This window comes from Vigna umbellata, chromosome 3 (genome assembly GCF_029865625.1).
Source record: "Vigna umbellata cultivar VRB3 chromosome 3, Vumbellata_1.0, whole genome shotgun sequence".
Classification (NCBI taxonomy): Eukaryota; Viridiplantae; Streptophyta; class Magnoliopsida; order Fabales; family Fabaceae; genus Vigna; species Vigna umbellata.
Genome location: NC_142167.1, coordinates 10,318,040 through 10,343,918, shown reverse-complemented (window position 1 = coordinate 10,343,918; position 25,879 = coordinate 10,318,040). Strand labels below are relative to the sequence as shown.

Here is a 25,879-nt window from a genome sequence, read left to right as displayed (position 1 = left end):
TATGTGATGACTCATATATATAGTTTTTGGCTATATTTTTTGGATCTTACACTTGGCTTATATTAAGCTCTCCCTCTTCACACATAATTTTAAATTATATTTTGATAGTATATATATTAAATGTAAATATTATATATTATTAAATGTATATACTTTTGAATTAAAAATAATTTGACTCCAATATCTAATAAAATAAAAAAGTAAAAAAGATACATTGAATTTATTTGATAATCATAAATTAAAAATAAAGAAAAGTCCCCACAATAAATGTTTGAAAACAAAAAAAAAAACATGAAATAACAAATTAATTTCAATTATAATCTTCTTCATGAACAAATTGTATTTAAAAATTTTCTTTCAAATCTACTTGAAGTGACCATGAATTTGATAAATTTGTCTTTGACTAATGTGTGCTTTCCTTCATGAATATTTTCACAGTCACTTTGATGACCATCAATTATTGGAATGTTAGAGCATCATATATCTCTACTTAAATTATTATACCAACGATCTTTATTATCTTATAGTGTATTTTTCATCTTTAACAATTACACGGAAATTGTAAAAAGAAACTTCTGATTAAAGCTTTTATTAAGCTTAAATTTGAATCTCACAAATCCCTAGATCCACATAAAGATCTCATAATTTGCTTGAAATCAAAGAAAAACTTATCCATTATGATTTGAAATGAAACAAGTTCCATGTATCCTCTAGATCCCGCACACTGTTGAAAATTAATAAATAAATTAACAAAAACATATTAATACCAATAAACTATATATATATATATATACATTTTCTTTTTTTTTTCTTTATAAAGTAACGGATAGATGAAAGAGTAAAATATGAGAAATATATTAGGGTTTTATTATAACGGAATGTCAATGTCACAGTGTCTGAAGTCATTTAATTTTTTTCCCGCGAAACGCGCTTCTAATCACGCACTCCAACTCTCTCACTCTTTCAATTAAACTCTTCCTTCCTATTACGCTTCCAAACTAAAACCAACCAAACTTTACCCAATTCTCTCTGTCATGTTCGCGGCGTCTCCGCCACCCTCGGCCGCCGCTACCACCGCCGGCGTTGGTCTCGGCTACGGCATTGCCATCGCCGTCAGCATCCTCGTCCTCATCTCCTCCATCATGCTCGCCTCCTACGCCTGCGTCCGCTTCAAATCAAACTCTCCTCGCACTCGCAACAACACTTATTACGACCAAACGGAACAGAATATCAGCGTTCACGATTCCGGTGGGCCCGAACTCGTCGTCCTGGGCCTGGAAAAGCCCGCCATCGAGGCCTACCCGAAGATCGTGGTAGGAGAGAGCGGCCGCCTCCCCAGGCCCAACGACAGCGGCTCCTGCGCCATCTGCCTCTGCGACTACCTTCCCAAGGACACCGTACGCTGCGTTCCGAGCTGCCACCACTGCTTTCACGCGGACTGCGTGGACGAGTGGCTGAAGATGAGTGCCACGTGTCCGCTCTGCCGGAACTCCCCGGCGCCATCACCATCGCCGTCACCGACGCCGCTGGCGGAGCTCGTTCCGCTGGCTTTCCACGCCAGGTGATTCATTCGTTCATTCTTGTCTTAATTGTATAACTAATTGTGTTTCTCGCGAGAACGAAAGAAAATTCGTTGAACGTTAATTTTTCGTTCGTTCTTTCGTCAACACAAAACGATTAACATTCGGATTCTGGATTCTAATTTGGATGAGATCTGATGTGATGGAATCTGATTTTTTTTCACTAAGTCTAGTTCATAATAAATACATTATATTTATTTTAAAATTTTAAAATATGTCGCTTTTTAACTATTAAATTTGAAATTTAATTTTCATAAATTTTATTAAATTTGAAAGTGAAATTTTAAATTTGATTGGAGGCCCGTACTAATAATATAATACCTATACATTAGGTAGGTAAGTTTTGTCCTTTACTTATTTATTAATTACTGAGATAATTTGTGAAGATAAACTAGAAAATATATAAATTGAAAACATTAATTGTTTTGAAATAAATTAAAATTATTAAAAAGTGCGAATGAGGGAACATTTACAACTTCCTAAAAAATTCAATATACCACCTTATAACATATATGCCATAAACAAACGTAATCAACGTAAATATACCTAATAAATTAAAGTGGAGTATATAATTATTAAATATTTGAATAAAGGAAAAAATAAATATATATAAATATTTAAATTTTAAAATTAAACATCCCTGCTCAGATTTAAGATCATTAAACCAATCTCTACTGTTATTATATGCCTCATATATATATATATATATATATATATAATTATAATCACCTAAGTGACAACAAATTATAATAAAAAATAGAATAGGTTTTTTGTAATTAAATTATTTAATGGTCATGTATATTTTTTGTAAAATACATCATATACGTTTACAAATTTATTTTTCTATGACAGTCATTTTTATTTGGTTTCTAGAATTACAACAGGATTTATATTTTTGAAAAATATATATTAAGCGCGACCACGAAATATTATTTCAGTTCCAGATGTTTGACCAATAATTTTAACGATGTGAAAAGAAGAAATAACAAGCTTACGTTTAACTTTATTTTTAAAAATAAAAGAAATTAGTGAATCAGAAATTACCATGTTTATATTATGGGTTGAGATTATTTGTTTACTCTTATGTTTGTTTTTCTTATCGTTTATCTTTCAAATCGTTTGGTCAAATTGGAAAGTTATGTATTTTGATGTCAAAGTTCGTAAAGGTCTCGCAACTTCAACCGTTAATACATAATAAATGTAATTACTTATTTTTCTATCTCCAATATAGATTTAGGATGAATTTTGGATTACCGACGACCTAACCGTGACCAAATTGATGTTAATCATGTTTTATCATAAGTTAATCTTCACCGGGCCTAATCATTATTTAAGGGTGATCGTTCAGTCTGTATGATACAATTGTTAAGCTTCTTAGGTGGTCGTCGTGATACTCTTGACTACATGGATCGTCCATTCCAAATTCGTCGGAAGAATACACAAGCCCTCCAAACTCAAGCTATCGTGATAGGCAAAGGGATTTGTTGCAAAAGATGTTGGATGTTTCAGGAGAGTTTTAATTGTCTTCGTGAGTGATAGGTTGAACGATTGTAATCGTTGGCCATGATTTGAAAGGATGTGACAATTGAGGGAAGTTACAACCGTTGGGAAAGGGACACGTGGCATATTGGTATTCGTGCTTGGGAAACGAAGGGTCGCAATATGTGTATTGTCATATCCTTCTTGATTTGACTATGTGGGGTAGTCTATTAGGGCGCTCATTTTGGCTATAAATAGAGGTGAGACTCAACGTCATTTTCATCATTGCTCTCAATCTTCTTTGAAGAAATGAGCGTTTATATCTTTCCTTCTCTTTAAGGTAATAATATCTACCGTTCTTGTGTCTTGTATTAGGAGTCTGAGGGGAGGGAAGGCCGAGGGTTTGCCAATGGCACGTCGTCATCATTAGTGTCCTCAATTGACTCTTCCATCTTCAGGTCAATCGATCGGGACATAGAATCGAGAGACGAGGAGGCTAAAGTAAATAAGAATAATGTCGTTGCTCGAGAAAATGTAGGAGAAGTAGTCGTGATAAAAATGGATGCCACTAGGGATTGGGATAGGTCGTGTGCATTTGTGTCGCCCATTCCAAGGCACAATTGGGCTCCTCATGAAGTTGGGGAGTATGTGTCCTACTTCAATACCAGATACTCTTTGGAGGATTTTGTTGGAAGTGTGGCCTTGGTTAAAGCTGTGGAAGATGTATAGCATTTTGAGGTGATTTGCAAGGTCCTCAATCTCACTCCTACTACTCCTTGCTTTATATTCTTCTTTTGCATTTGCCCGCACGTAAGAAGATGTTAATGTCTTGAATCCCTTAAAAGAGTCATTGAACAAAGTAATAATCGCCTCCCCTTTCCAGAAATTAGAGATATCACCAAAATGTTTCGGTTATGGGGTCAAGATTATTTGTTTACTAAATCTTGTATGTCCTAATGCTCGTCTTCGTCACCATTCATCCTTCAAACTGTTTGATTGAACTAGGAGGTTACCTGCATAAGGTATTCTCATGCCAAAGTTAATAAAGCTCTGACAAGTTGAATGATTAATACGTAATATGCAATTATTTACCTTTTTACCTTAAACTTGTATTTATAAATTTTGATATGAACTTTGATTACTAACGACCTAATCATGGTCCATTCATACTAATCATGTTTTGTCGTAAGTTAATTTTCATCCGACATAATAATTATTTAAAAGTGATCATTTCATTGATATGATACAACCTAGCTTCTTAGATAATCATAGTATCCAAAAATTAATTGAATAATCATATAACAACAATTAATCTAGCTAAAAATTACATTTATATATAACTAAAAATTAGTGAGACATTTCTATCTCCTTTATATTAGTCTATACATATCACATATCTCGTCGAGGTCAATTATCATGTAGGTAATTAGCATTCACAATTAATCAAATTTAATAAAATTCAACACAACAAATTCATCTCATATATATATATATATATATATATATATATATATATATATATATATATATATATCCGATTAATAATAATATCATAATATAGATATATGCACATTTATATAAATTCAATCACAAAAAAAGTATCACAATATAGAGCGTTACGGTTTGAGCGATGAGCTTTACAACAACATTAAATATTATTACTTGAATCTCACTTCAGTAACCATGAGTGATGTATGCATAAGGCAACAATTGAAAAAAATTCAATTGAATTGAAAATTTCAGCATATAAATTCAAATCCAAAGTAATTAATTTTACTTTTAAATAAACATTATTTTAATTCAACTCATTTAAATTTTCTATGTATACTCTAATATAACATTCAAAATTATAGTTTGACTTTCTCAAATAACCCAAACCTAAAGGCCTAATCAATATAACTCATTCTCAATTATTTAACCTATAGTTTACTGAAATTCACTCAAATTAATTAAATTCAAATAATTTCCCTTACCTCTCTCTGGAAATCTTTTTCTGTGAAACCCTAAATAATTAACGCACCAAATCACACTCTTTAATCACCATTAAAAGCATTTTGACACGTCAAACCCAATCTGCATGCGCCTGCCATGTGTCACTGAGGGAGCGTTCCAGAAAAGTTGGTGGAAAACAAGTGGCATGCAGTGGATTGGACGATCGTTCTGCGTGGGAAGGGAAATTTACCCTCTGCGTGCGCTGACGCCATTCTGTCACGTCAGAAGCTTCTAAAGCGGTAGTGGAAAACCAGGTGGCAGTGCGTGAATGCATGGCTGGTTGACGAGGAAGAGAAAATGATTTCTCTGAAACATTTCACTCCATTTCACGCATTCATCTTCTTCCTCGCTAAACCCTGACCATTTCTTTCTCCAGCTTCTCTCTAAACCCTTTCCATCTTCTCTCTAAGATCACTCACCACTAGCATCTTTGCTTCCATTTCAGAAACCGTAGGATCATTCTCGGTGCTGTAAGCTTTCATTTGAACCGAACAAGTTAGAATTCTGTGACTGGTAAGTTCTCGTCCCTGAACGTTCTTCTCTTCTGTTTCTGCGAACCAAATTCTGGTTGCATGCGTGGGTTAGGGGTCTGATCTGTCTACGATTTTGGTGTATTAGATTAAGTGGAAGTTGTTGAGTAAGCTTCTGGATAGAAAGCTGTGAGAGCGAGAGTGGAACCCTAGCCTTTGGGAGTTCACTGCTAGACCAGGTAAGGGAAGCTTTAGTAATTTAATTTAATACTTGTTTGATGTTTATGAAATGCCTGAAGTATACTGGATGTCTGAAATGTATGAAATGTTTGATGGTTTAAGCATGCGTGAACGAACTCTGTTGTTGTACTGGATGTATATTTGTAAGATTGGTTGCACTGTATGCTGAGAATGAAACGTATGATCTTGAATATGATTAAATTCTATATGAGATGAAATGATAATATGAATTCTGTACTGTATGAGATTTATGGTGGAGGAAAATCATAAGTTATGAATCGTATGAAATCTGTAAAGTCATTTTAAACTGAAAAGTCTGGAAAAATATCATTTCTCCGATTGATCAATTACGCTCGTCCTTGTACGGTCATATACCGTTCGTTTTCTCTAAATTTGAATTAAAGTGAAATTCTTTCATTTGGAAAGGATTCTGTCTTAGAACGAGCGTCCCCATTTGAAATGCTAATTGAGCGTTCGTCCTAAGCGGCGTTCGGTCTTAGACCGAACGCTCGTTCAAAAAGGTAAATGGTTGGTAGCGTTCGACCTTATGTCGAGCGTCAGTCTTCGATAGCGTTCGACCTTATGTCGAGCGTCCGTCTTCGATAGCGTTCGACCTTATGTCGAGCGTCCGTCTCTGATAGCGTTCGATCTTATGTCGAGCGTTCGTCTTAAACGGCGCATGGTATTCTACCAAGCGTTCGTCCGAAATAACGCTCGGCCTTATAACGAGCGTCAGTTCTAAATCGCGCAAGGTCTCCTATCCAGCGCTCGTGCAAATTGAATAATTATTGATTTTTGAAAGCGTTCGTCTTGATTCTAAATAGCGTTCGTCCCGATCACGAATAGCGTTCGTTCTGAATTCTAAATAGCGTTCGTCCCGATCTCAAATAGCGTTCGTCTATACAGTTAATTAACGTTCGTCTTTTTAAAGAAGTGTAACTAAGAATGAAAATGTGATGTTGAGGGAATTATGAAGTGTGCGAACCATATATGAGATGAGATTATGATTTTGGAATTTGAACGAGCGTTCCAAGGAGGAACGTCTCTATGATTTGATTTTGATGAGTTGTAAAGTATGACCATGGTAAAGCTGCTGATGGCTGTTCATCCTGATATTCCGTGAGTGCTCATCCTCATGTAGAGGGGAGTAGGTCATGTGTGGGAATGGCAGGAGGCCCTAGTCCTATTGAGTACTTTGGACTGATAGGGTTAACCTCGGGTGGCAGCTGATGGATGTTCCAGTTACTACACCACCCGGGTGCAAGAACGCCTGTAGATACATGGCATCATACAGTCCGGACAGTCTTTAATTATGAGAATTTGAATGAGTTACTGTATGCTGGGATATGTGTTTAATATTGTATGAACTGCATGACTTATTTTATAAGTTAAATTATGTTGATTTTATTGAATTAAATTACCTAAGCTTACCCTTGCAACTTTTCCTTGTGTTGTCTACTGTTATGTACGTCCGTCTTGTCAATGCAATGATCATCCGTTGTGGATGTGAGCAGATGGAGAGGCGCCACTTGAGGCTATGCTGGAAGAAGAAAATTTGGAGGACGCCAACCTAGTCGAAGTGGAGATTAAGGCCGAGCAGTAGACCGCTCGCTTTTAGTAGTTGTTAGTGGTTTTAGTTTTGTTTTAGGACGTTCGGTTACTTGTTGTAAAACCGTTCGTTATTAGCGTTCGTTTTAAATTTTTGGGGCTCGACTTTGTAGCACTGAAACTCCTAGCCGTTTGGCTTGTGTTCTTGTTTAGCTATAAAGACTGTTGACTGTTTACTGTTAATTGTAATTAATTCTAATTAATGGTAATTACTATTTATTGGGATGTTACATTAATTGGTATCAGAGCAGTTTTGTTCCTTAAAGGAACACTGTAGGTTATGAGCATACTATGCTTTTGCTGTGTGCTCAACGTCCGTTTGATGAATGATTCAAACTTCTTAAAATTTGCTAATAATTGTTTTCTCTGCTTCTTAGAGAACTAATGGCACCAATACCTCCTTCCCAACCTCAACCAACCGAACGTGAAGCATCTGCCCACAATAGGCTATTGAAATCAGTAATAGGAGTATGCAGCAGATTACCAACGTTTTACAAAGTTTGGAAGCCGTGCGTGCCAATTCTGAAGCGACCCAAGAACAGCTGGTGGAGATCCTAGAAATCACTGAGAATATTTCAGGAGCATCCATTTCCTCTGGGAATAAAAGGACCGAGTGGAGCTTGGAGAGTTTCCTTCAACATCATCCATCTAAGTTCAATGAGGAGTGTCTCCCTGGGGAGGTGGAGAAAGTTAATATATTAGAGAAGAACGTGACAGAAGTGGAACAACATATGAAGCAACAACAGCAGGTAATGAGAGGACCCAAATCTTCAAGGAATATTACTAATTCAAGGAGGACAAGGAGGACGCCTTACGCTCGTACTGGATTACCATCTACTCCTAATGGGTCTCGAGCACAATCGTTAGTTGCTGTCAATCGGTCTGGACAGCAAAGGGCAGTGAAGTGTTTTAAGTGTGGAGGACCACATTTCCGATCGTCGTGTCCCCAACTGGTGGAAGCAAAATGTTGCCTTCAATGTGGGGGAAGCGGACATGTCAAGAACGAGTGCAGCAAGGGAGGACGAGCAGAGTTTGGGCCACCAAATGCTGGAAGAGATCAACCAGGAAGAGGTGGCCGAGCATAAGAGGGATGAGTCTATGTCTTAACGTACACTGAAGCAACAAGTCCAGGTACGCTTATCACCTGTACTTTCTTGCGGTATGAAATGTCTTGCTGTACGCTGTTTTAATTATTGTGATAAGGAAGCCGTTTGGTCTGATAGTGTATACACCAACAATTGGATTAGTTTTAATATCCGACAGTGAGATAGACGCTTATTAGGATATTAGTGAGGGTGTAAATTTCTAGAATTGACTAACCTAGGAGACTACTTCCCGAGAACGGGGTGTTGACGTTCGGCTTCTTTTAAGATTAGACCGTTCGGTAGCAAAAAGTAACAGAACGGTAATAACAAATACTTGGACTGGTGAGTCTTCCTGGAGCGATGCCAAGGATACATACTTAGAGTAAGAATTGAGTCTCTTTCACACTTATGCTAGATGCTAGATTAACATCAGTAAAATTTTTTTCAAAATAGCCTTTACCGAGTGGATGGGAACCAAGAATTAGTTAAGTAAGTTGGACTTTTCGTTATGTAGTACGCACTTTTTACTAGCGTATAAGAAGGATGAATAAGAGTGAAACATTTGAGAGCATTGCTAGGAGTGTTAAGGATAAGAAGAATTGTGAGTAGAATAGTTCAAAGTGTGGATTACTGGATGAGCAAAGTACAAATACTAGGGCGTGTGTAAGCAGTGACAAATCGAGAGTTGGGTTAGTTGAGAGATTCAGGCACTTAACATTTTCAGGGATGATACGAACGTTATTAGGGGCCTTAATTGGAAGTAGGAAGTGAAGCGCTCGGTAGAACCAATCGAAAGTAAGTAATGAGCAGATTTTTAAAGTTACGAATGGGCGGTGTATTGGAAATTCAGCTAAGGAATTTGGTCCTTTATAGTGAATTTGGAGATGGATTTTTGCAAGGTCATCACGATCAACTTAGTAGATGGGTTTATGAACAGGAGTAGCTAGGTTTACGTGTTATAAAGTAACATGTCAAAATGTAAAGGTGGAACTTTGGAGATCACACGACAACAGGATAGGGTTACCTAGAACTTAAGTCAATTACCTTTATAGATCGGTCATAAGGTAGAGGTACTATTAGAATTACTGAGGATAGGCTGACCAAGAAATTTTGCTTTATGATCATCGGTTTGAGAACTAACCATAATGATGGGTTTAACTCCACAGTAGGTAAGTAGATTGATTTCTTAGAATCCAAACTGGTAGCAATTCTGGTAGACATTTTCAGTTCATCTCTAGGTTCCATACAATCATTGAAGAGTAAGTTGGGGAAACCAATTGATGATTCGTTCAACTTATTACTCCAAGCGAACGGCCAGACGGATAGGAAAAAATCCCAAAACAGGAAGACCTGGGCATACGCATGTTTTGAGTCGATTATGGGTTAGAGATGAAGTCTCATTTTCTCCAAGAACCAAGCAGTTCAGTCCTTGCATAAACTGAAGAAATTTGATACTCTCCACCAATCAATTGGAAAAGTTTCTATGCTCTCCTTCTTAAACAGTAACTGTCAGATAGACCAACTTTTAATTCATTTAGTGGGTTTTCTTGCTGATTAGTCGTTCGGTTTTCGTTTAAACGTTCGTAGTGAAACTTTCTATTCTCTTCTTTCTGCACGTGAGTTATAAACGAACGTTCTATTTTTCTCTTCTTGGACATTCGTTATCTCCATTCTTTACTTGGATTAGCTATATATATATATATATACATATATATATATATATATATATATATATATATATGTATATGTCTTGAATTTCAATTAATAATAATTTTTCCCCGTGATGATCAGATTACTTGTGTATGTGTTTTCTCTCCTCTATTTCTCTGATTCCTTCTGTTTCTCTGTTCACACTCGAATCAAACAGTGATAAACTTTCCCATTTCACCATTTTCTTTGGAAAGACTCGTGATTTCCTACTAGTAATTTTCCCATTCTGTATTTATGTCATGAGTTGGTCGACCTTTCAAAGCTATTATCTCTTTAATGAAATGTTGTCAACCAGTTCTTTACGTCAGCGTTCTTCTGTAGTTCATTTTCTTCCCATAATCATTCAGCCTTACTCAAATATAACCGATCGGTGTGGTTGAAATCGATTACGCGTCTGCCAGTCAATAGTTAATAATGTGCTCGCATGGCATTTGATCGTGCATCTTCCTGGGTATTATGGAAATGGCTCATGGCGATTGTGTAAATGTGGTATCAATCTGCTCAAGGCATTTCAGTAGTGCGGCTATCGATCAAGCTGTGCCATCCCACAAATCCATTCTTTTCCGTCATCAACAATCGCTACAAACGAACACGTTCGCTATTTCCATCGTCGCTCACAAGTTACTGTAAGCAGTGAATTCCCTTCAACCGAACACACCCTTAAGGAGAATAGGGCCAGTTGCGTACGACATTGCCTTGCCTCCTCAACTGTCCAACCTTCACCCATTTTTCCACGTTTCCCAACTCCGGAAATATATAGCTGATCCATCACACGTACTGGAGTTGGAAGACGTCCAGCTTCGCCCAGACCAAACGCTGGAGATGCAACCAGTCCGAGTGGAAGATAGTCGTATCCAGCTCTACAAGGGAAAACAAGTTACTCTGGTAAAAGTGGTGTGGGATGCAAGGACTGGAGACTCAACATGGGAGGTTGAAGAGGCCATGAAGGAGCTATACCCTCAATTGTTTAACTGGTAAGTCTTAGAATTTTCGAGGACGAAAATTTTTGTAGTTAGGGGGATTGTGAAACCCTAAATAATTAACGCACCAAATCACACTCTTTAATCACCATTAAAAGCATTTTGACACGTCAAACCCAATCTGCATGCGCCTGCCATGTGTCACTGAGGGAGCGTTCCAGAAAAGTTGGTGGAAAACAAGTGGCATGCAGTGGATTGGACGATCGTTCTGCGTGGGAAGGGAAATTTACCCTTTGCGTGCGCTGACGCCATTCTGTCACGTCAGAAGCTTCTAAAGCGGTAGTGGAAAACCAGGTGGCAGTGCGTGAATGCATGGCTGGTTGACGAGGAAGAGAAAATGATTTCTCTGAAACATTTCACTCCATTTCACGCATTCATCTTCTTCCTCGCTAAACCCTGACCATTTCTTTCTCCAGCTTCTCTCTAAACCCTTTCCATCTTCTCTCTAAGATCACTCACCACTAGCATCTTTGCTTCCATTTCAGAAACCGTAGGATCATTCTCGGTGCTGTAAGCTTTCATTTGAACCGAACAAGTTAGAATTCTGTGACTGGTAAGTTCTCGTCCCTGAACGTTCTTCTCTTCTGTTTCTGCGAACCAAATTCTGGTTGCATGCGTGGGTTAGGGGTCTGATCTGTCTACGATTTTGGTGTATTAGATTAAGTGGAAGTTGTTGAGTAAGCTTCTGGATAGAAAGCTGTGAGAGCGAGAGTGGAACCCTAGCCTTTGGGAGTTCACTGCTAGACCAGGTAAGGGAAGCTTTAGTAATTTAATTTAATACTTGTTTGATGTTTATGAAATGCCTGAAGTATACTGGATGTCTGAAATGTATGAAATGTTTGATGGTTTAAGCATGCGTGAACGAACTCTGTTGTTGTACTGGATGTATATTTGTAAGATTGGTTGCACTGTATGCTGAGAATGAAACGTATGATCTTGAATATGATTAAATTCTATATGAGATGAAATGATAATATGAATTCTGTACTGTATGAGATTTATGGTGGAGGAAAATCATAAGTTATGAATCGTATGAAATCTGTAAAGTCATTTTAAACTGAAAAGTCTGGAAAAATATCATTTCTCCGATTGATCAATTACGCTCGTCCTTGTACGGTCATATACCGTTCGTTTTCTCTAAATTTGAATTAAAGTGAAATTCTTTCATTTGGAAAGGATTCTGTCTTAGAACGAGCGTCCCCATTTGAAATGCTAATTGAGCGTTCGTCCTAAGCGGCGTTCGGTCTTAGACCGAACGCTCGTTCAAAAAGGTAAATGGTTGGTAGCGTTCGACCTTATGTCGAGCGTCAGTCTTCGATAGCGTTCGACCTTATGTCGAGCGTCCGTCTTCGATAGCGTTCGACCTTATGTCGAGCGTCCGTCTCTGATAGCGTTCGATCTTATGTCGAGCGTTCGTCTTAAACGGCGCATGGTATTCTACCAAGCGTTCGTCCGAAATAACGCTCGGCCTTATAACGAGCGTCAGTTCTAAATCGCGCAAGGTCTCCTATCCAGCGCTCGTGCAAATTGAATAATTATTGATTTTTGAAAGCGTTCGTCTTGATTCTAAATAGCGTTCGTCCCGATCACGAATAGCGTTCGTTCTGAATTCTAAATAGCGTTCGTCCCGATCTCAAATAGCGTTCGTCTATACAGTTAATTAACGTTCGTCTTTTTAAAGAAGTGTAACTAAGAATGAAAATGTGATGTTGAGGGAATTATGAAGTGTGCGAACCATATATGAGATGAGATTATGATTTTGGAATTTGAACGAGCGTTCCAAGGAGGAACGTCTCTATGATTTGATTTTGATGAGTTGTAAAGTATGACCATGGTAAAGCTGCTGATGGCTGTTCATCCTGATATTCCGTGAGTGCTCATCCTCATGTAGAGGGGAGTAGGTCATGTGTGGGAATGGCAGGAGGCCCTAGTCCTATTGAGTACTTTGGACTGATAGGGTTAACCTCGGGTGGCAGCTGATGGATGTTCCAGTTACTACACCACCCGGGTGCAAGAACGCCTGTAGATACATGGCATCATACAGTCCGGACAGTCTTTAATTATGAGAATTTGAATGAGTTACTGTATGCTGGGATATGTGTTTAATATTGTATGAACTGCATGACTTATTTTATAAGTTAAATTATGTTGATTTTATTGAATTAAATTACCTAAGCTTACCCTTGCAACTTTTCCTTGTGTTGTCTACTGTTATGTACGTCCGTCTTGTCAATGCAATGATCATCCGTTGTGGATGTGAGCAGATGGAGAGGCGCCACTTGAGGCTATGCTGGAAGAAGAAAATTTGGAGGACGCCAACCTAGTCGAAGTGGAGATTAAGGCCGAGCAGTAGACCGCTCGCTTTTAGTAGTTGTTAGTGGTTTTAGTTTTGTTTTAGGACGTTCGGTTACTTGTTGTAAAACCGTTCGTTATTAGCGTTCGTTTTAAATTTTTGGGGCTCGACTTTGTAGCACTGAAACTCCTAGCCGTTTGGCTTGTGTTCTTGTTTAGCTATAAAGACTGTTGACTGTTTACTGTTAATTGTAATTAATTCTAATTAATGGTAATTACTATTTATTGGGATGTTACATTTTCTCTTCAGGCAAAATAACTTTAAAAAGTGGAGTTAGGAATGTCTTAATTTACTCCAGATTTTGTATTAAAAAAAGTAAACAAATCATTGCAAACATATACTAATTAGGATTCATATTTTACAATTGAATTATACATGCGATAAAAAAAAATCCATGGAGACCAAACAAAGACACAGTAATGATATTTATTAAAAAGAAAAACATATTTAAATTAAAATTTTGATCGGCTCATATTGACATAAACTTGATATCTTTTAAATTGTATGTTTAAAAGAGAAAGAGAATAAAATATGCTTCAAAAATATAGAGAAAAATCAAAGCTTTTAAAATTTTAAAAAATAATTTTGTTTTATATTATATATGTAAGTATATAACTTAAAATAATTAAAATATTCATTATTCATTTATCTGAAACCGTTTTGTCTATACTTATAAAAACATGTTCGTCTTATAGTACTAACTAGTGCTTAAATCATTATTTTGAGTTTTTAATTAGGTTGATAACAGAAGAAAAATGTTAAGTAAATAATTTAAAATTGAAACCTTGTTATTAATTCAGTTATATAATAATTAAATTATGGGTGATAAGGTGGGTGAAAAATTAAAAAATGGTCTATTTATTTAAGAAAATTGAGCGGATTAGGCAAGTATTTTCAACCTGCTAGTTTAATTTTACTTGTTTTAGCTCATTTTTTAAAATTACAAAATTAAAATAAAATATAATTTAAAATTTTGTATTATATTTTATAAAATATTAATATATAATAATATTGTAATTAATTTATTTATTTACAAATTACATTTTAATTATTAATTTAATATGTGAACATAATAATTTTTTAATTGTTTTTATTGAATTTTGATGATAAGTCTTTAAGGTGAAGTATGAGGTTCTTAAAGGCTAAATTGCTACTCCTTACCAGAAAACTCCAATTTGAGGAGAAAACAAAGAAATATTTACTTACAAAAATTCTCTAATACTTAAATCAATAAGAGATCAAAGATTTGTACAATGATAATAAGAATGATAATAAGTGTAGAGAGTATGAATCGAGTCTCATACTTGAGTACCAATTAAGCATTGTGTTCTAATTGAGTATAATACCTTCTTTGGAAGAAGTTTGTATGTAGGCATGGTTTACTACACTTTATTGTCTTTAATGGTTGACGATTTATTAACAAAGACTTCCAATAATTTATGAAGTTCTATAAAGCATCCACGTATCAATAGTCAAATTGAAGTAGCAAACCAAATTATATTGAACGAGTTAAAGAAAAAACTTGGCCAAGTCAAAAGCCTATAGACTAATGAGATTCCAATTATATTATGAAGATACCATTGCAGTCCCTAGTCATCAACAAAAGAAACACATTTCTGACTCACATATAGAGTAAATGTCATGATCTTCATTGATTTTAGAGAAGTCTCATGCAAAAGACAAAACTTTGATGAAGTTCATATATGGTGACAACTTACAAGTTGATTTTAACCTTATATACGAGGTATAGAAAGAAGCTTGGGTAAGGGAAATCACTACAAAAAACCAAGTGACCAACGTTGCAATACATGTGTTAGAGAACATGTCTTTCACAAAAGAGACCTTGTTAAACTGATTTTTGTCGCCTAACCAAGAAAAATTATATTTCCACACTAATGAAGTATAGGGACAACCTAAGTATCAATCCTCGGACTCGGTACAATTAATTTTAAAATGTTTAGTTAAGATCTTCTATTTTATTTACTAACTATCTACTATTAAAATACTATTTACTATTAAAATGGGCGGGGAGATTTAAAATGAATTAATGAAATTAAAAATAAAAGAGAAAATCTAAAATCTATAAACTGTTTTAAAAAATGAAATGAAAGAAAAGAAAATAGAACTCTAAACTACCTAAAACAGAAACAGCAACACCTAAGCTAATATGGAAAATAAGTGCAACTAAAATTATCCTAAACTAATAAACATTACTATTGCTTAATAACATAACCTAAAGATTATCACTCCAATATGTAAATGATGCAAGAAAAGAAGAACATAAACCTAACTAAGAATGCTAAGAACAGTGGAACATATAACAAAACCTAAATGGAAGGAAAAGTAAAATCACAATCAAAACTAAGATTATTCTAACATCAAGTCAACAAAAATACTAAAAATAAAGAAGCAAACAAAAGATATTAGGCAAAAAGCAAATAACATAGGCAAATGTGCAATAGATTGAATGAAAGAGTCTCAATTCCTCTTCAGAAAGACACTCCGAGAAATTTAAGCCCTCCTTGGGGTCTTTTTAGTTCATATTTCAGAACTTAAAATGGAAATTTTCACTCAATTATTCAACCAATACACACTTTCACAAGAACAGGAATACAACACTGAAATTGAACTTAATCTAACAATTATGAAGCTTAACATCTCTCAAGAAGATCTCTTGAAAATCTAGGGCCACCTCGGGGTCCTATTACATCCAAAACAGATGTAGAAATGTGGATGTTTTCCTTCAAAATTCTCAAACATAGTCCAATTACATAATTAACATCACACATACTAGAAATAATAGAAAAAAAAACATATATCTGAATGATTCTTAATTTATTGAACTCCTATCCAACTCGAGAAGGCATCTCGATAATGCACGCACACCTCGGGGTCGTTTAATTCCAAAAAGGAATTATAGATGTGCAGATTTACGAGTTTAATTCATTTTCAATGAAAAACAATCACAGAAATCATAAACTGAATAAGAACATAATTTAAAAACAAGAAAGTAGAAATTGAACAAGAAACTGAAAGTAACATCAACTATTCATTCAGAATCAAAAACTAACACTACAGGCATACCAGAAACCATAGAGGAAGCTCACTTTTGTCACTCTTGTGAATTCTTCCGCGAAATCCAGTAACAAAATTCCTACTCTACAAAAAGCGAGTAAAACCCTAATCTAAAGAACGGAAACTATAGAGTCTGAAAGTATGTAAAGTGTATTTACATGGCAGAAAACCCCTTTATATAGGGTTGGAGAAGAAAGAAAATGAAAAGGGAAGAAAAGAGAAAACGAAGATGAGTTGAGAACCTTCGACGCTTCATGCTTCCTCTTGATCCAAAGGTCTCTGTTTTGAATCTCCTTCGAGCTTTTCTTCGGCCGTTCGATCCTCTCCACGTGGCAGCTCCGGTCATCTTCTTTCTCACCGGTCAGTGATGTATGGTGCACTGGGTGAATGGCTTGAACATTGGGAGCTTTCCTCTCTCACCTTTCGCTTTGCTCTTTGCCCTAGCTTGAGGGTTCTTCTTTCTTCAGAGCGAATGTGCACACAAGAGTGTGTTTCTCCAAATGAGTTACTACTCAAATGACCCCCAAGCAGCTGCATCCATCAAAACTCACTGTTTCACTTAAGTTTGATCCAGCCCATTCCAAGGAAATTTCCATTTCAGCAGCATCAGGTTCTAGTGGCCTAATGTCAGCGTTGAAGCAGCGGCCCAACATCTTGTTTCAACAGTAGCGGCTCCAAGTGTGTTGGTGCAACAGTCAAAGCCCATTTTCAGTCTTTTGCCACAAACCAACAACACATCAATTCTTCTTTGGGTGTTGCTCCCTCCACCACCACCCTATACTTCTTCAACCTCCCCACATTATTTTAAATACAATTATATCCTTAAGTTAAAAAGATTTTTACTTTTACCCTATTTTAAATAATATGAAACCTTAATTTTACTTTCCCAGCACCCACCCACGGAACTCTCTTCTCCTTTCCCCATTTTCGTTTCACCTCCCCACCTCTCGCACTTCCATTCCTTTTTCTTCCCAGTTTTTTTTTTTGGTTTGAAAGCTTCCATTGCCACCATGGTGTGAAGGAGCGTCGCCGCCGTGGTGTGGAGGAACATCGAGGAGCGTCCAGAGCATCAACCAGCGTGAGGAAGTATACATCAAAAACAAACTCTAAAATAAACAAAATAACCTTTAAACGGAGGTGACATCTTCAACGGATGTCAACATCCGTTTAAGGTAAAATGGATGTCGACATCCGTTTTTCCTTAAACGGATGTTGACATCCGTTTTTCCTTAAACGGATGTTGACATCCGTTTTTCCTTAAACGGATGTTGACATCCGTTGAAGGATGTTGACATCCGTTGAAGGATGTCACATTTAAAGGTTACATTTTTTATTTTAGGGTTTTATTTCAAGGTTTATTCGAATATGAGGAAACACGACATGCACTGCACCACTCCACGCACTGCACCACGAGAGCGATACTGCACCACGAGAGGGAGACTGCTTGATAATTCTTTCCACCACCACCAACCTTTGCAACTTGTAGTATCTCACAACAACGAAAGAAAGAGAGGAAGAAATATAATGTTAAAATGAAAGAAAAGTATTTTACTCATGTACGGGACTAGAATAGGTTATTAGTGAAATATGTTCTAAATGGGTAAAATTAAAAAATAATAACCCTAAAAATAAAATTTTACTGAGGGACAAAATAGTAAAGGGGAGGTGGAGGGAGAAAGGTGTGGTGGTGGAGGGAGCAACACCCTTCTTCTTTTTAGCATCATAGGCCCAAATTTTGACCCAATCTGTAGTTAAAAAAAAAATCAAACAGCAAATAAGAAAAAGAAGAAAAATTATGCAATTAAAACAAAAAAAATATATTGAAAGATTTTTAGAAAAATTATTAATTTCCTACTTATTTACATAGAATACTAAAAATATACCTAAAAACCTATTTTTAACTAAAATTTTACAAAAACTAAAGAATTTAAAGAAAAAGCTAAAACTATCATAATTCTACACAATTAAAGACTAAAATAGACTAACATAGACTTCTAAACACCTAAAAAGAATGCAAAACTAGAGAGTTATCACACTACGACAACTGCCCTCTTGAGCAAGAACAAACTAAAGAGAAAAAGAAAAACAAAAGACTCAATTAACAAAAGAAAAGACTAATGACTCACTAGGAAACTTCTAAATTCTATTTCAGCTAACTCAAACATGCCAAAACACATCAATTCCTAACTATTTACTTAAATTAGAACTGCACAAAAGCAATTTCAACTTCATACTCAAGCTTCAACAATTCCAGTAAGCATTATAACAACTCAATTCAATCAAAGTTAGCAAAACAAACATATGGAAGAGTAGCATTCAGTCTCAACCTCACAGGAATAAGTGTATGCATTCATATTCACTCTAGTGTTTGGAGATATCCTGTTTCACTCAATCATGACATGCTAATTACGATTCACAACTTTGAAGAGGCTCTAAATGACAATGCTTGACTCAAGGCTCTTCTAAATCACTAGGTCTTTATTTGGCTTTTAATGTAAATGGAACGAAATGAAAACTAGGAAAAAAAATGGGAACTGGAATGAAATAAAGAAGTGTGAAGAAAGAGGAAAAAAACTAGAACTCAGTGCAATTATTTCTCAAACTTTGGCCAGCTATTTTTTTCTTTCTTTTTCTCTGGTTCTTTTCTCTTTTACACACATTTCAGGTCTCTTTTTCAATTTCTTTTTCTAATTTTTCTCATTTCCAGACCTGTTTCTTTCTTTTTCAACCAAACCATATTTTTTTTTCAAATCATCTTTCTTTTCTTTTTCACTTCTGGCCTTACTCTTTTCATGCACTCACTAAGTTCTAGACTCTCCCTTCTTCTCACAAATCTCTAAGGTTATGTAATGGTTAGGAAAATGGCTTGAAATGAATGGAACAAGAAAATAGGCTAAGCTCAAAAGAAGGTACAATGGTAAGAAATGGAATGGGTAAGCTAAATTGGAAAAATGAAGGATGCCTAGATCATATTCAAAGTTACCAAGAGCAAGCACATTACCAAAAATCAATGCAAAATCAGAATGACAATTAAACATGCATGTTATCACACAAGAAAGAAAAAAAATGGCCCAAAATCTCTCAAGGGTTAAAACTTTGTTAAAAATGACTTGCTACTCATCTTATACAGAAATTACTGAATTGAAATGAATTAGAGACTGCAAAAATTAATGCTAGAACTACCTCTGCTTAAATCTAAAGCTAAGTCTACTCTTGACAACTCTAATCTAAGGAAATAAAGCTAAGAAATGAGTGAAATCAGCAAGAATGAAGAAAAACATAAAACAGAACCTAAAAGCACCTAAAAAAACCTAACAAAATTACCTAAGCTATAAACAATATGCACAGACTCTACGAAGGAAAACAACAAAAGAATAGAAAATAGCCTAAACCAAGGAAGAAAAGGAACCTAAAGACATCCTAACATGAGCAATGAATAAGAAAAGAAACTAAAAATAATTTCTAATAGAACCTACAAGTAAAGAAAATAGAAAAAGGAAAGGAATCTAAAACAAGAAAATAAAAGTCAAAGATTAAAGGAACCTAGAATCAGTCCTAAACTACCTAATATATTGACAGAAGATAAACCTAACCTATTCCTATAAGCTACCTAACATATGTAATATAACCAGAACAGAGAATTGATAAAGATAAAGCTAAACAGATTCAAAACAATTTTAAAACAGTAGCAGAAAGAAAATAGAACCTAATTATGAACAAAATCCTAATTGAAAACATGAAACAAAGCATGAAACTAATCAAGAGCTTAAAACAAAACAAGTAACTACATAAGTGTTTTGGTGGATAATTTTGGGACCGAGAAACTAACCTGCTAACGTGTCTGAGCCGCTCGCTCGCTTCCAAACTCCTGCTATTGGCCGATCGGTGTTGGCACAAACCGATCGGTCTTCTTCTTGACGAGGGAGGATATACCTGCAAAAGGTACTCCGACGCCCAAGTTAGGCGTGTGATTTGAAGAGCCTTGGCTCTTGGTTGAATATTTAGTGAATGATTATCACTATTGAGTATTTGAGAGTAACGTAGAGTAAATCATGCCTAAGTGGAACGTACCTGGCTTTTGGCCCTGGCTTTGTATTTATAATTTACCTCATGGATCCTGAGCTGATATAAGCCCAATAAAATATAAACAGAATAAGATATAAACAGATTACCTGAATATCCGGTTGGTTGTTTGTAACCACTCGGTTAATATTTTATACTATACATTATGCCCCCCAAGTCCGAGTTAAGCGGTTGGCTTTAGCCGTGGTTAACTATAGGACTGATGAGTTTGAGGGAGGCTGCGTTGGCGGAACTGAAAGCGTTTTACCGCTCGACCTTCAACAGTAACCGAGAGGGTTTTACCGCTCGTCCTTCAACAGGAACCGAGAGGAATTTACCGCTCGGTCTTCAACATGAACCGAGAGGGATTTACCTATCGGCCTTCGACTTTAACCGAGCGGGTTTTACCGCTCGTCCTTAGACATTAAGCGAGAGGAATTTACCGCTCGTTCTTCGACATGAACCGAGAGGGATTTACCTATCGGCCTTCGACATTAACCGAGCGGGATTTACCGCTCGTCCTTAGACATTAAGCGAGAGGAATTTACCGCTCGTTCTTCAACATGAACCGAGAGGGATTTACCTCTCGGCCTTCGACTTTAACCGAACGGGATTTACCGCTCGTCCTTAGACATTTAAGCGAGAGGAATTTACCGCTCGTTCTTCAACATGAACCGAGAGGGATTTACCTATCGGCCTTCGACTTTAACCGAGCGGGATTTACCACTCGTCCTTAGACATTAAGCGAGAGGAATTTACCGCTCGTTCTTCGACATGAACCGAGAGGGATTTACCTATCGGCCTTCGACATTAACCGAGCGGGATTTACCGCTCGTCCTTAGACATTAAGCGAGAGGAATTTTACCGCTCGTTCTTCAACATGAACCGAGAGGGATTTACCTCTCGGCCTTCGACATTAACCAAGATGAATTTACCGCTCGTCCTTCAACATGAACCGAGAGGGATTTACCTCTCGATCTTTGACCTAGGAGTGCTTCCTAGGGAACGGGCTTTACCGTTCGTTCTTTGAGAGGGCTTTACCTCTGCTTTGAGCTAGGAGTGCTTCCTAGGGAACGGGCTTTACCGTTCGACTTTGAGAGGGCTTTACCTCTCTCCCGAGAGGGATTTACCGCTCGGTCTTTGACCTAGGAGTGCTTCCTAGGGAACGGGCTTTACCGTTCGGCTTTGAGAGGACTTTACCTCTCTGTTTTGAGCTAGGAGTGCTTCCTAGGGAACGGGCTTTACCGTTCGACTTTAAGAGGGCTTTACCTCTCTCTCGAGAGGGATTTACCGCTCAATCTTTGACCTAGGAGTGCTTCCTAGGGAACGGGCTTTACCGTTCGGCTTTGAGAGGGCTTTACCTCTCTGTTTTGAGCTAGGAGTGCTTCCTAGTGAACGGGCTTTACCGTTCGGCTTTGAGAGGGCTTTACCTCTCTCCCGAGAGGGATTTACCGCTCGGTCTTTGACCTAGGAGTGCTTCCTAGGGAACGGGCTTTACCGTTCGGCTTTGAGAGGGCTTTACCTCTCTCCCGAGAGGGATTTACCGCTCGGTCTTGGACTTGATCGTTAATTATGAACTTTGCTGACGAAATTGGCAATCAGTGTTTGCAATAGGAGACTTCCCCTTCGTTAATTGAATTCCATGATACTTTAAGCATGAAGTCCGTTTATGACTAGATCTTAGTCTGCACTTGCATAGTTGATGGCGTGGATTTCGATATATATTTCTTCAAGATGTTGTATTGCTAAAATTCTCATGATGATATATATTATGGTATATAACCGTATAATAAATGATTCGGTTACCAGATATTATGAATTGCACCGAATAAATAACATATATAATAAAAAAAGGTATCAAAACCGTCTTGAGATTTTATAAGATTGTTGTTGATAGTTATCTCTAACGCAACAATTTCTTTGACTATTTTAATCATGCGAAAAAATGTTTCGGTTATAATAATTAGATAACTATATTTATAGTTATATACTATAATATATATATCATATATCATATAATATATTATGGATTATACTATATATATTTAAAATATCTATATAAAATAGTTGTTATAATATCTATTATTAATTAGATATTTTATGAAATATTCATATTTCAAAAAATACTTATCTTGTGGATGACGTCTCACGTAGAGATGATGATTCACGTAGAGTGCTTCATAGGGAACGGGCTTTACCGTTCAGCTTTGTTGTTCCTCCATGCTCCTCGTGGTCACCGTTGGGTTTGCCGCTCGGCCCCACGGTGGGCGCCAAAATGTTTCGGTGGATAATTTTGGGACCGAGAAACTAACCTGCTGACGTGTCTGAGCCGCTCGCTCGCTTCCAAACTCCTGCTATTGGCCGATCGGTGTTGGCACAAACCGATCGGTCTTCTTCTTGACGAGGGAGGATGTACCTGCAAAAGGTACTCCGACGCCCAAGTTAAGCGTGTGATTTGAAGAGCCTCGGCTCTTGGTTGAATATTTAGTGAATGATTGTCACTATTGAGTATTTGAGAGTAACGTAGAGTAAATCATGCCTAAGTGGAACGTACCTGGCTTTTGGCCCTGGCTTTTGGCCCTGACTTTGTATTTATAATTTACCTCATGGATCCTGAGCTGATATAAGCCCAATAAAATATAAACAGAATAAGATATAAACAGATTACCTGAATATCCGGTTGGTTGTTTGTAACCACTCGGTTAATATTTTATACTATACAATAAGGAAGAGAAAATAATAGAAATAAGAAAAGAAAAGGGATCTAAAAGAAGTTCTAAAACAGATTCAATAATAGTAAAAGAACCTAAGCTAAAAACAAGTTGAACAAGAAAATGAATGAAATGTAAAAACCTTAAGAACTATTAACAACCGAAACTAAAAACTATAACAAGAATCTAAAACAAATAAATGCTAAAGCAATGAAACAATAGTCAGAGAAATAAGAAGAACCTAAAACAAGTCTAAAGATATAACTAAGATCAGAATAAGAAAAACAGAAATGAAAGAGATTTAAGAAGCCTACAATCAAAACTATCCTAAACTAATTCCTATTTACAAAAGCTAAAACAGAATATTAAAAGTAACAACAAACTAAAACAAGAATAGTAAACTACACTATGTGTTTATAAACCAATCCAAACCTAAAACTAAAGGAAAACAGTTAAAAAAAAAATTTACCCCTATTTTATTGTTAAAACAGATTCAAAACAACTATATTTACATCAAAACAAAAATTTTAAACCTCTACCTTCCCACCCCTGCACTTAAGAGGCACATTGCCCTCAATGTGTGAGTGGGCAAGGTTTTCTAACAATACAAACATCAACAAGTATATACAGATCAAACAAAATCAGAATTATAAAATAAATTGAATTTAGAAAACACAAGTTTGAACAGGAAATGTACAGAACAAAATTGAAAAGATTAAAGCTAAAACTATAAGACTAAAAGAAAAAGAAAAAATGTTCAAATGGGCCATAGATCAAAATTAATTTTTTTAAATTTTTATATAAAAGAGCATGTTTTCTATCCTATTATTTACTATGCTATTTAAAACTATGCACATTACTAACAAAAATCTATAACTACAATTAAAAAGAAAGGAAAAGAATGATCTTATTCGTTTTTCTCCATGCTCAGCTCCTCTGCTCAGAATCTCCATGGCTGCATTGCATTCCTGCTACTCAACCAACTGTTTCAGTAGCATCAACTTTCCATTCATTGCTTTCAGCTGGTTCTGCATATTCAAATCACCTTGTTGCTGCAACCAGATCTCCTCTTGCATTTTCTGTTTATTTTGTATGTTCTAGACTCCTTGAGTAGCTTTTACATCCCCTCTTGCATCAACCAGGGCTGTCTTTGTGTCTACAACTTCCTTCTCATGTAACTCAATCTCAACAGATTCATCAGCAGCATCATCCAATGTTCCCTGTTCACCAGCTGCCTCATCAGGATCATTTCCAGCCAGTTTGCACATAATGAACTCTTCCTTAGCATTTGCAAAACAGTTAGAAGCAGAACATATGGCAGAACTCATTTCTTCGCAAATTTCACAACCACCCCAAGGCATGTACAACCAGTGAGTTTTTCATTGCCTAGTTCCAAAGAAGTTAAGAACTCAACAAACTCAAGTTCAAGTTCTAATCCTAAATCAATACAAGCATTTTCAGAATCAGCCATATCAACTTTGACATCATCAAAAACTGCATATTTATCATCATGAGCATATGATTCATCATCAAGAAGTGCATTTAAATCTGTGCAATCATCAAAAACACTAGATGCATTTAAATCTGTGAACTCTATCAATGGAAAATGCTAAATTTGTGACATTAGAGTGATCAAAGCAAGGACTAAAATCAACAACCTCTACAGGAACATCATGCATATGATCAAACACATTGAAATCAATTTCAGGCTCACACACATCAACATGAAAATCCATTTCATAGTACTAAAGCACCAAAACATGGTCAGCAGCTTCCCTCATTTTTTTTTCAAATACTCTTTAGACTTTCTGAAATCAATTTGTACTTTAAGTTCAATTGGTTCAATTTTTAAATCAGCAATACAATCAATTTCAGAATGAGGTTCAATATTATCACCATCATAATACACATTTTCACTTAATTGAGCACTAGTAGTGGTAAAATCAGATATAGGGACAACAACAAAACTATTACAATCATGAATCACAGCCAACTCCCTAAAACCATCAACTAGCTTTTCAAAATCAGCATTAGTGTAATTGTGGTCATAAGGTTCACATACACATTCAGAAATATCAACAGATGCACTCATATAATCATCACTCATCAGAGAATTGGAATTATCATTATCAGAATTTAAAGCAGAATGTGAATCAGTGAAAGAAGGATTAAAGTATATAGAGGTGGTTGGGCAATGAATCTCTTGAAACATGGGGCAACAACTACCATCAGTGGTGCTTCATTGGTTGTTGCCCCTTTCTCCTCTTCAGCTTCCTTGTCAACTTGTTGACAATTGCTACCAACTAAGCCACTTGAGTGGTCACCCCTTGAAGTTCAGAGGCTGGAATCCCCTGTTGCTAATGAAAAAATTGGTCCTGCCATAACTTGATAGATTCTAAATATTCATATCATCAATAGATAAACATGTATGTACATATATACCTCAGACAACCCATTATGGAATTTAGAAAACATATTTAAAATCACAACATCCTTCATTGTCGCCCAATGCAATTCAAACAAAGAAGTTCTTG

The 25,879-nt window shown here is 36.3% G+C and overlaps 1 protein-coding gene across 1 annotated transcript; it reads left to right on the top strand.

Moving 5' to 3' along the window:
• The first annotated feature begins 809 nt into the window (after positions 1 to 809).
• LOC124820618 (RING/U-box superfamily protein) lies at positions 810 to 1,728 on the top strand. The gene has a single exon (XM_047292353.2). The coding sequence runs from the start codon at positions 1,035 to 1,037 to the stop codon at positions 1,563 to 1,565; it is 531 nt and encodes a 176-aa protein (XP_047148309.1). The 5' UTR covers positions 810 to 1,034; the 3' UTR covers positions 1,566 to 1,728.
• Positions 1,729 to 25,879: the final 24,151 nt, after the last annotated feature.

Coding starts and splice junctions, on each gene's coding strand:
- LOC124820618 (XM_047292353.2), top strand. CDS start 1,035: ATGTTCGCGGCGTCTCCGCCACCCTCGGCCGCCGCTACCACCGCCGGC.